The following is a 12,281-nucleotide window of genomic DNA, read 5'->3' as shown; positions in this document are numbered from 1 at the left end:
GAATCAACCAGCCGGCCACGTGCGTGTCATAAGCATAACACATCTGACCGGTCACTATTTAGAAATCCTTCGCGATCAAGCCGTTAGTTGACTGTGTACATAATCCTGTAGTAAATTTAACCTTCATGTTAATGAGTCAGTATTAAAAATAGGCTCTGAAATGTTACAAAAATATCCATTAAGATAAGATCGACTATTAGACCTTGAAATATAACTCCAATAAATAACATCAGGAGTTTAGCTTGAAAATAATAGGCTACATATGGCTACAGATGACTACATAACAGCATCAATAATTAATTACTAATACTGCTACCACTAATTATAGCAGGAGTAATAATAATAATAATAATCATAACAATGATTATAATAATAATAATACTAGTGTCAAGACTAATTGCTTAATAATAATAACATTAATAATAATTAAGCGCCCAGGGTCTGGATCAGGACTTACAGAAATTAAACTTTAAAAAATAAATAAATAAATAAAAAATAAAAACAACAACTGAATTATTTAAACTTATTTAAGTCGAAAACACTCGAATAATCAGTCCTCATCATCTTTTAGTAACTAAAACCATTCACGTTTAGCCTACTTAATGCATATAACCTATAACCTATAAGTCTATGCGTTTTAAATTACTGGGAGAGGTTTTGAAAATGTATATATAAGCCGTATGTGTGAAAGTAATGTCCAGTTTAAGCTTATGTGCTTCAAATTATTGGGAGAGGACACATAATGCATAAAGCTGGCACGTTCAACAGAACAGTTCTATGAGCAGCTAAATCAGCCTAACAGCTGGGAAAGCTCAGAATAAGGACGGATTTGGTTTCATGTCTGCCATTTGACTGCCAGTAAGACTGAATCATATTCATTAAATACAGCCAAACCGAGCATGCTGGGATGATGGGTTTTTGGCTGCAGCTGCGTTACAGCTGCACTTAGTCACTCAAAAAGAAAATCTTCGCAAACGACAAGTAAATATTCACACTCTGCCACCACGTAATTATCGACAGTGGACGACACGTTAAACTGGGGGACCGGAGCAAGTTATTTTCTCACACGAGCTCTACATTTTTAAACGAAACGCAGTTTATAGTTAAAGTCAGATTCAGATCTCTTACATTAAAACTGCAATTAATCTTAAATACAGTAGCATCAACTTCCCATTATTCGTTTTAAGAACGAACACATTACCGAGGCAAACATTTCTGTAAAGCCGCCAGAAAATGCACCAGATTAAATTAAATTAAATTCATCGCCCTTTACATTTTCTGTCACAGTGGCCGAGAGTCACTCTCGGCTGTTTATATGTTTAACTTCTTAATTCTTCATATTAATTTTCACAGAAGGCGAACAGAAGTGGTAGAACTGTAAGTGATAAAAGGATTCCTACTGAGATTCTAAATCGTTAAATACACACACACACACACACACACACACATTTTTTTTAGAGAGAAATGACACATGTTGAATATCTTTAAAATAAAAGTAATTAGTTGTGGCACAAAACAGAATGATAATTGACCTCTATCGCCGTTTACAACCAGCCAAACTACATGTGTAAATGTAATATTTAGCAAGTGCCGTCGACCTAACTAATATATATATATATATATATATATATTATATATATAAAAAAAATATATATATATATATATATATATAATTTCAAGATTTTAAAAGCAACGTAAATATTAACAGGGAGATTCGTATTAAAACGTGTCCTGGAACTTTATAGATTTTACATTTAGCATGTAATTATAGATAAAACAAAAGCACTTTAGGAAAACATTTGGTTACGGAAAAACCACAAATTCATTTCATTGTCTTAACATTTAATGTCCTTATGTTCGTTTGAATATTTTGGTTTTCACTGTACAGTCGCACCACGGATGAGTACAGGATGGAGTTGTCTAGTTTTTTTTTTTTTTAATATATGTGTTTATTATCCAAATAAAAAGTGGTTTTCTACATTTTGCACCTGTGTGTGCTTGTTACGTTTCCCTTCTTCATCAAAGCCAAAGACAAAATAATGAAGTAATTATTATAGAAAGATTATCATTATTATTACAAATTATTATTATTACAAATTATCATTATTACAAATTATTAGAAGTTGTAGTATTAAAACTCTACATTGGATATTTGACCACTGATTATCCACTTGAGTATATGTCATAAAGTAGCCGCTAGATGGCGACGTCAGCCTATATTTCAACAAAGACCAGCCTCAACTGACTTAGGCTATTTCCTCTTTGCCCAGGGCCAAACAGGTTTCCAACACATTTTCAAATATTTGAATGTCGAAATAGAATTTGTATAGACGTATAGTATTTCTGCATAAAGAAAACTGCTAGAAATCCGGCAACAGTCACCGCAAAGACGCCTTCCTTTTCAAAAACGAATTTATCAAATGCGGCGACTGTGGGCCTTACAGAGGATTTTAAATTCAGAACAATGGAGGGGGTCATTTCTTCAAAAGTAGTTGAATGTGGAAAATAAAAACTGAGCAATGCGATGAAACGGTTCCATTTTCAACATAACTTCAACATCATTCAACCAAGTCCATATTTTATTGGGACGGACTTTAAACACCGACATATTAGACTCACACACAAATAACCTGGATATCATGCCGGAATTTACTTTATATACAACCACATGAATACGCACACATTATAAAAGTTATGATTGATATGAACACATATCCCGGACGATTATCTAAGCATTATAATAAGAATTGCACCATGGATTGGATAATGAATGAGAGCAACGGGTTCATACGACTAAACTTCATACAAGCTATAAGCATGTGAGTAGGTTTTTAAAAAAAAAAAAGGAAGGCAGGAGAGATTAATATTTAACATTCCCAAGGTCCAAATCCATAACACCGTCACTTCCTGTGAATCTTCGCCTTTATCACTCTCGTTAAACTCAGCAGATAAAGGCGTAGCTCGGTGGCGCACACCTCTCTGAACTGGGATCAGTTTTCCTGCGCTGAGAGTGAGCATGCCAAAAAAAAAAAAGAAGTAGTCACACATACTGCAGCTATATATTTTCTCCTCTCTTTCCACTTGCCTCCTTAAACAATATTTAACAACAAGTGGCAGGAAATGGAGGGTCCAGCATTCATGGGCCTCATTTTTTTTGTTCCAGAAGCTCCGGGGAAATCATTTGGCAACATACAAATAAATCATGTTCAGTCAGGAAGGAGTTTTGTTATTCCAATCCATGAGTCCAAGTGTGTGTGTGTGTGTGTGTGTGTGTGTGTGTGTATGAGTGTGTGTTTGCCTAGTAGTGTATCTCCCACAGATATTGTCCGTAATAGAAAAAAAAGGAGGGAAAAAAACTAGCTGATGGTTTTTAATTTGTTGACAATTTTCTTCTCCTTTACGCGTCTGTTCTGAAACCATATCGTGACTTGTCTCTCGGACAGGTTGGTCTGGGCAGATATCCTCCTCCGTTTGTCCTTCGTGATAAATTTATTGGCGGCGTACTCGCGCTCGAGTTCCTTCAGTTGCACCTTGGTGTATGGCACGCGCTTCTTTCTTCCACGTCGATAAGAGCCGGAGTCTCCCCCGGAGTGGGACACTGCGTCTGAGGGGGAACAAGGAGACAAAAAGGAGCTGTCATAAGCTGCTTCTCAACAAGTGGCCCTGATGATATTTCCCCTCCATGAAATAAAATACTGTTCATAACTGAGCCATTTCATTAAAATAAATAAATATATAAAAGGTTAGCTGTAGAATAAAGTTTTAAATCCATAAAGAAGTGAAAAAATGCTAGCTATTGTGTGACAATGACAGCTGATAATAATATTTACCAGGAAATATTTTATTGTAACATAAGGAATCTCCTCAGCGCGTGGTGTTTACATTTTCTCACTTTTGTTAACTAAATATTTTAAGGCTGACTCTGTACACCATTTCACTTTTTTTGCTGTAACCCCATTATCATGCTGTTATGCTGTTTGTTTTGTAGGTTGACACAATAACTGACATTTCATACACCTCCCCACTCTGTACAATGTGTATCCTGTTTGCTGTCTAGTAGCCTAACACACTAGCTTGTCAAACAGCGCTGTCCTGTGTAAAAGCTGGACTCTGAGGGGATGTAGCCTACCTGGTATGGAGGACTTCCACATGTGTCCGGGCTGGGGTTGCTCCTTGGCGCAGTAAACCTGCCCGTTCCAGCCGTTGGCGGCGAGAGTCCACGGTTGGTAGCTCTCCATAGGCAGCAGAGACTCGTGTCTGGCCTCTGACGGCGCGCTGATTGTTGGCACCACTGGGACGTCCAGGTAACTGGGGACAGGTTGGTACGGGCCCGAAGGGTAGGTCGGATAAAAAGCGAATTCCTTTGCCCGAGAGGTGAAGTCGTCGCCCGAGGCGGACGTGTCCATGTATTTCTCCCCATACGCGGAGGGGGGCTGCGCTCCGCACGATTTTATGCTGCTGTGATGCGACATTCTGCACGGGTAATAACTGCTACCGAAGTACCCATATGGCAGGGACGCGCTGGATGAATTCTGAGCCGCAGAGCACGGGCTGCACTGTTTGACTGGCTCGCCCATGCCGGAGGTGGGCACGTCGCTGGAGGAGTAAGCCGTGCTGGGTGCCAGGGACGCGGGGTGCGCCATCAGATTCCTGCACTGGTTCGCAGCAAAGTTGCCACCAGCAAAACCCTCCATGTTCTTGCTCACTTCATCGGAACCTCCGCCGTTGTCGTAGAGGAACATCACCGACGGGTCGACCCAGCGAGGACGGAGGAGCAGTGACGTTGTCATAGCACGGCATCCAACATTGAAGCTTCTGGCTCTTTTTTAAAAAGCCCAGAGACTGAAAAAAGGAGATACTGGTTCCCAGAGAGTAAAGCCACTCTGACGCGCACAAGAGCGCCGAGGTTGCGCCGTCATTGGCCCAGATGTTGTCACGTGACCGGGCTATGCAAAGAGGACGGTAAACATCACCCTGTATAGATAATTAAATGGAGAAAAATGCGGCGAAGTAAGGTGACCGTACTTATTAGGAGATTTAGCTTTTCTCGTGTCGGCTTCATGTGACATGGATATTATGCCTTAATTTTTAAACAGTAAGACCCACATTAGTGTATATATATATTTATTAAATAATTATAGGTCACATTTCAGAATCCAAAATGCTCATAAATATGATCATATTGACTTTAAATGGATGTTTTTCCTCATACGAAAGTTGATTATTCGGTAGTAGAGGAGAATTTCTAAGGACAGCTATGATTCATTATGTACACATGACTGATATGCATGGCCTATGGCCTTTACGGACGCACAGTGACCGGCCTTTGTCTGCGTCGCAAAATGAGCTGTGTATCATTACAGAGCCATTTATCAAAGCAGATTCCCATTTCTAAAACTATAATGAAGTATACTGTATCCCAGTGCTGCACATGATCTACGAGGAATTAAACACACTTCTGTTGGCCGCTGACGCAGATACACTGTGTAGTATGTTATACTTGTCCGTGCATATTCTGCACAAACGGCGCAATTCAATATGGGATGAACAGACGCTATAGAGGAGTATAGAGAAGCCACATGTTTCACGTAATTCAACTTTCTCATGCAACTATTTCTGGACAACTCATTCATATAAAGGACCTCCTAAAAAAAGAGATCTCTACCACTTTCAGGTGAAAAACTAAAAATCAGCTGCAACGTCATGTTTAAAAGGTGAATACTCTCAGACATTCGACTTCCGACGTGTTTACAATAAGCAAAAACAGAATACAGCTCTGGACTTGGCAGTGCGTGCCTTGTTTTTTAGGCTACATAGGAGGTAGACGCGGCTGGAGGCCAAGGTCAAGTTGAAAGTTGCTGTCTAGCCATCCAGCCTGTCGGGGCTATTCAGGCTTTAAAGGAACCGTCTGAGCTCTTGAAAAGAGCGGAAGAGGGGTGAGAATTCCTGTCCCAATGAAAGCTATTGGAGGACATTAACTTTTACTATCATTTTGTTTTCTCCACCGTTTAGTCTCACGAGCTAGTCTGTGCCCGCTTCACTTGGGTGGTGCATTTAGTACCGGGCGTTGGAATTATAAAAGGAATGTTGGTGGGTATTTTTTTTTATTTGCAGATCTTTTGGAGGTGTTTTTGGCAGATACGTGTGAAAATGATGTTGATCTCTGAAAAGAGGGGACGGGATAGACGTGTCGTGTATGTGTGTGTGTGTGTGTGTGTGTGTGTGTGTGTGTGGTGTGTGTCTGGTCTGCTGCTTTGTGTTTACGACCAATGGCTCTTTCTCTATTCTGTGTTGGAAGGAAATGGACCTGGTGGAGCTTTCACTAGACTAGTTGCCAGAAGTTTGAAAAATCCAGCACGAGCTTTGGCCCTGATTGGTGCATTTCTGATAATGTTATCTGCAATGAGAGAATGCAAATCAGCAAACAGAAGCTGACACTCAAGTGCGTTAAACACGGATGCAGAGGTATGATTTCCAGCATAAAGACGTATAATGTACATGTTAATTCTAAAAGCTTCCTTTTTAATCTAATCTGCCTCTTTTGATAATATATGAGAAGCTAAAGTTCCACGCAGTAAATCTCAGCACAAAGTGAAGTTAAATAACATATCAAATCACTTTAAATTACAGATATCTTTGAAAGAAATAATTTTAAAAAGCAAATTAAACGATTTCAAGTCCAGAAATTAACTCTGACATTGCTATAGGCCATTCACTGTTTTATAATCTTCTCAAACAGTTTGGGTTTTGTGTTGTAGGCCTGCTGGCACTGGGGGGAGAAAAACAGTACTGTGGAACTATTAATTTTATCATTTAAAAAAGAAAAGTGTCGAACAGAGCAAATAACGATGTTTTACATTTCAAGAACCAACAATAAAAGGTAGTGTGTGTGCACTGTGGCAACAAAAATCTGTGGGGGAGGTGCATCATTTCTGTTGAATAAAATGGAAGTACGTGGGACTAAACCTTTTTTGGATTTTTTTTATTTTTATTTTTTTTATTTAAAGTCATTTGATGGAGGGCATGTCACATTTTATTCAAATGAGAGAAAAAAAATCTTATTGAAAGTCTAGTTTAAAATATATTTATATATGATGTTTAAAATATGCTTGTACGCTATATATTCGTATATGTATAAATATACTTATACTGTTTATTGCTGTTACTAATTGGAGCACGTGAGTGATATAGATGCAAAAATGCGGGATCTTAAAACTAAATTGGTCGTCTGGTCGTTTGGGTGCAAAATGAGAGCTATCTTCCTCTCTGCATTTGAATTGCAGGGCCTCTACTCGTTCAAAATTGATTTTTATTTGACGCATTTAAGGATTTTACATGCACAATTCTCCAAATTAACACTCAATCAAATCAATTGAGATTATATGGAATATTCCCAATAAAAATAAGTTTGTTTCTTTATTGTTTGCACGATTTCAAATGCCGAAATCAAGGGGAAAATGCAAAAGGATCCATTAGCAACAAATATGCAAAGTGGTGTGGATTTGTTTTAACTTTATCTTGTAAGAAAGGTTAAGTAATAAACTCATTCGGTGGCAACATGCAGGAACAATCATGAGTCATGGAGTAACTGTACAAGGCCTAGCCTGTTGCGTGCTGCCCTGTGGCGTTTTCTTCAATGTAGGCAAATCAAGCATGAAAATCCAGTTGTATCAATCAATAACCGACCCATACGTTACAGCTGTCATGTTATATGTCAAGGTATATGTTAAATCTGTGTATTACAGCTATCTTATCAGCGCATTAAGTTTTTTTTTTTAATATGCCGCAGCGAGGTGTTTGTATTCTGGATCATTTCTGTTTGTCCTTGTTCCGTCCTTTGATTCTTTGTGCAGGTTTTGTAGTCACAACAACAACCCTGTGCGTCCTCGCCAAGGTGGCCGCCGGCGCGCACATGTGGTCATTCCAGACACAAGTACAATGAACACACACACACACACACACACACCCTACAAGAGGGGCGCACCAATTGTCCCGCCAAATAGACGCACATTCCACCATGGACTTCCACTTAAACACTGTGTGCCAAAGAAATTCATTCTTAACTCAGCACTGAATTCTTATTAAGCCATTTGTGGAAAACCTAGGCCTACAGAGGATGGCAGTGATGCAGACTGAAGGAGAACACTGCTTTAAATGTTAGTCTTCAAGTAAGTTTGGAGGAAGATCATCAGGTAATCATGCATTTATTCCTGATTTGAATATGGACTCCCCCTCCCTCCATCTGACGGATCCTTAAAGGTTCCAGGACTCCAACACTGGGACTTAGAAGCTCAGCCCAGAGGCTTTTCTCTGAGGTCATTATCAAGGTTCAACCCCATGTTTGTGCTGGCATCCAAATTACGCAGTCAGAGAAAGAAAGAGCACATTTATTCTGCGACCTCAGCGCCTGGAGCCTGGGTAAAGTAAAGGAAGGTCTATATAAAGTTATGCTCAGTCATAAATTTCTATCGTTACTAGCATAAATCGTGTTATTAAACGGGCTGCTAAGACGAAGTGCACGCAGTCAAATTTCGAGTCTTGTCGACGACACGTGTTTAAAGCAGACTGCTGTCAAAAAGTTGTCAAAACATAACAGCCAATATGTTTTTGTGGTCAGAGCAGTGCACCACAGGGCGGTCACACACTTGACTTTGCCATATTTTCTGGACGCTCGCCCGCGGTGTGATTATGACGGACTATATAAAAACAACAAGAAAAAAATGATCCACTTCATTTTCACACACACCACACGGATACACACATACTGGAAGCCACCTAAAGGTCTACATTTAACTGGAAAGTTCCACTCCCAGCACTCCCAAGGTGTTCTTTCCTGGTGTGTGCTTTTTTTTTTTCTTTGACTGACACGTTTGCTGCGAATTTTCGGTCTGTTTCAATTTCTCCCCGGCAGAAGTCTTAAATGTTGCGTTAACAGCCTGCTAAAGCTATAGCCTGTGAGCTGCGTGTGAAATCATTTATTGGCATGCAGGAATCTCAGTAAATATAAAGGTCTGCAGTTTGCTTGCATTGGATGTTCAAGTCGGCGCTCACTTCCACATATGTTGTATTTTTGGATTGGCTGCTGCAGGAAGGTGAAGCCTGTGATGGAGCATCATCCCCTCCAGCAAGGAAGAAAAATAGTAGCTAAATGTCATCATCCAGGAAATAGTCTGGCTGAAAATAACCAGGATTTCACGAGACTTTTATATTCATATTAGTACTAATACGCAATCTAAACACTTTTATTAATTTATTATCTGGAGATATTGGTGTATTATTATTATTATAATTGTTATTTTTATTATTATTATTAGGTAATTGCCTTTATCGCCAAGATACATACTACTATTTTGGCCTTCGGCTTTGTGCAATCTGCATTTTTCACATAAGGCCGACATAAAAAAAAGCAACATAGCTTTAGTAACGCCACATATATAAGCTACAAATAAATTACATTAAACTTCATTATTCCACGCGTAAAATAACAGTGTAACTGGGTTAAACGCGCACACCTGTTATATTTCGGATGTTTTGTTGTTTCCTTGTTGGATTTTTAAAAAAATGATGCGAATACAGTGAATTCATGGCGCTTGTTTTTATATAAATATGCTCCATTTGGTTCATTTTAGCTTTATTTTGGGTCTAACAGGTGATCCGGTCGAAACAAAACGAAAAAAGTCGCAAAAGTTTGTCCAAAATAGGTTTATGAAAAAGCTGCAGCTCCAATCAGTCTGAGCAACTCTACTGGAAACTTTTATTTTGAAATTGCCTGTCGCAGATTTTTTTAAATCCCAAAATTAAACAAATATCAGTTAAATGTGAAGAGTTAAGTTTTGCGTGGTTTATTTGATCGAATTACATAAATCAATTTATGAATATTCAGCCTATTGTTGCATAAGTTGTGATTTTTTTTAATACAACACATTTATGATTTATGTTTTGTCATTCATAAATTGGATTTTAAAAAGGCATTAAATCACGGTGGTACTCTGAGTCATTCATTCATAAAGTAACTGATTGAAAGCAACGGGCCCAAACGTGTTTGACAAACCCTCGTTAAAGAACTATGCTAAGTCCGAATTAACACACACTCACGCACACAAAAATCCAACCATACGTCGATTTAAGAGAAACCCAAAACTAACATTTTCACACCAGTCATCCTCACTTCCCGTACACTGTTTAGTCAACTGAGGTGTGGCGAACGCTGTAACCTGCACGAAAAGCTACGCATCAGAAACACTGAGCTCAATCCACTGTCTTTAACACCTTCAGATCACATGCAAATCAACTGGAAGCCATCTGAAATCTGCATTGCACCCACACAACATCAACACCCGAACTGCACTCCTCTCAAAAACCCATGAAATTACACAGGACGGTTCTAGAAATCCGAATACAAATGCCAAAATGTACCTCTGGTCAACGACACTCTAATGCCCCTTACTACCAGCTAAAAACTGCTAGACAACACAGAAAACAGTAGTAGGGACAGATACTTGCAGTGGAACTAATGACAGTAACACTCCCTAAAAATAAAAACCCATTTGCAACCAGGCGGACTTGTAAATATCACCTTTCTCAAAGATGCCAGGGACGCACAGACCAGTCTTAAGAATTACATGCACACTTGTGAAACGTCAGGGCTTTGCACCTGGTATGTTGCCTTTGCTACTGGCTGAATTGGTGGTAAGCCATACCCCCCCTAAGTGATAGCCCCCCCCTCTCCTTTAATGGGGTAGCACAGGCCTGATCTCAGTGGCTTACTAAGCCCTTCGAGTAATAGCGCAGGGTTTTGCAGGATGGAGCAGGGAAGAGCGATAAAAGCGGGTCTTACAGCGCAGAGAGATTTCCAGCTGTATAGTCATCAGGACATGTTTCTGCTCCAAGGTCAACGAGTTAACTCTCTGGTGGCTGCGTCATCCCGTTTCAAGGCCAAGTTGAAGCAACGGAGACGGGAGGGGCCACGATAATGAAGGAGAGACTAGATTTTTTTTTTTTTTTCTCAGGTTCTGACTCCCTGTGTGAGACGCGGTGCACCTCAGCCGGCGGCAGAACTGAACATCCACCAAACCCCATTCAAGCGCTGCTCTATCTCTCGTACACACTGGAACACTTTTTGTGTTAAAAGCAACTATTCTGGCAGGTCTGCTCTGCCAGGGCCGTGGATTGGGTTACATGCGTACTGCGCAGGCTCCATGGTCAAGTTCAAGTTGGGCTGGCTAGTAAAACTGGAGGGGCGCATTCTGCAGTGTCTGCCGCGGGGGGCGCTCCCCCTCTTTGATCTCCCCCCTCGAAAAACTAGACACTGACGCAGAGCCGTGACTGCAGTCCAGCTTTCTGGTCCTCTGCCACCAAGAATGTGCAGTTGTTTTTGTTTTTTTTACACAGCGCATATATTCTAAACACGAGCTGCGATGCATTGCACGGGCCAATTATCTGATGTAAATAAAGAAACGCTGTTCCGCAATCAGCAAACTCTCCAAGCCCATCCACTGTCCTTCACTATCTAAAACACACACAATATAAGTGACACTACTGTAAACCTGCAAGGTCATTCATCTGTTGCGCAAAAGAGTCTCTAAGTGTTATCTCCGGATGATCACAAGATCCCATCTGCCCCGGCCACGACCCATTGCATAACTCCTGCTAAGCAGCAAAACAATGGGATCTTTGCCACCTTTGGGCGCTCCACCAAAAGACCGCACGGTAAGCCATCCTTGTGTTTTTGAAAGTAGAAGTAAGTCAACCCGGTCTCTAAAAAGCGAGGGGAATTTGCAGTCGACCAAACAATCTGTCCATGCAGCCTCTCATCTGATCAGACCAACTCTAATAAGCCTCCTTATGTACACTTTAACAGGGAGAAATACTGACCATGAAAGAAAATGAAGATTAACCATCATTTATTAGCTCGTGGAGACTACACATCATTTTTACCAACTCAGCTGAAGCAATGCAAAACATCAGGTCCATAACTTACAGGAGGAAACTTTTACTTTTCCCTCAGCGCCACAAAAAAGACCGAAATGAAACAAATCAAAATTGCCTTTTCCCTTGTGACTCAAAAGGATATTTATGGTTCGACTGAGAAGTTCCCTCAGTCTGGTGCGTTTCCACTGATAACTCAGTAAAACACATTAGTTGACTCGAGTGAGACAGATGTTTTAGAAAAGTTACACTGCAAACTCAGATGTTGTGGTTTAGTTAATTTTTATCAAACTGTCAAAAGCAGGAACATCAAGTTGTCAGAGAGAGAGAGAGAGAGGGAGGTTTACTTTTTT

The 12,281-nt window shown here is 40.1% G+C and overlaps 1 protein-coding gene across 1 annotated transcript; it reads right to left on the bottom strand.

The window, feature by feature from the left end:
- Positions 1-2,561: 2,561 nt before the first annotated feature.
- Positions 2,562-4,918, bottom strand: hoxa13a (homeobox A13a). Its single transcript, XM_018667311.2, has 2 exons — positions 4,130-4,918; positions 2,562-3,604 (listed from the first exon to the last, which is right to left on the bottom strand). Exons 1-2 carry the CDS (start codon positions 4,788-4,790, stop codon positions 3,357-3,359), a joined length of 909 nt encoding a protein of 302 aa, XP_018522827.1. The 5' UTR covers positions 4,791-4,918; the 3' UTR covers positions 2,562-3,356.
- Between the last annotated feature and the right edge of the window lie 7,363 nt (positions 4,919-12,281).

The sequence above is a fragment of the Lates calcarifer genome, linkage group LG3 (assembly GCF_001640805.2).
Source record: "Lates calcarifer isolate ASB-BC8 linkage group LG3, TLL_Latcal_v3, whole genome shotgun sequence".
Taxonomy (NCBI): Eukaryota; Metazoa; Chordata; class Actinopteri; family Centropomidae; genus Lates; species Lates calcarifer.
Note: the sequence above shows the minus strand (reverse complement) of the source record. Positions and strands in the feature narration are given on the sequence as shown.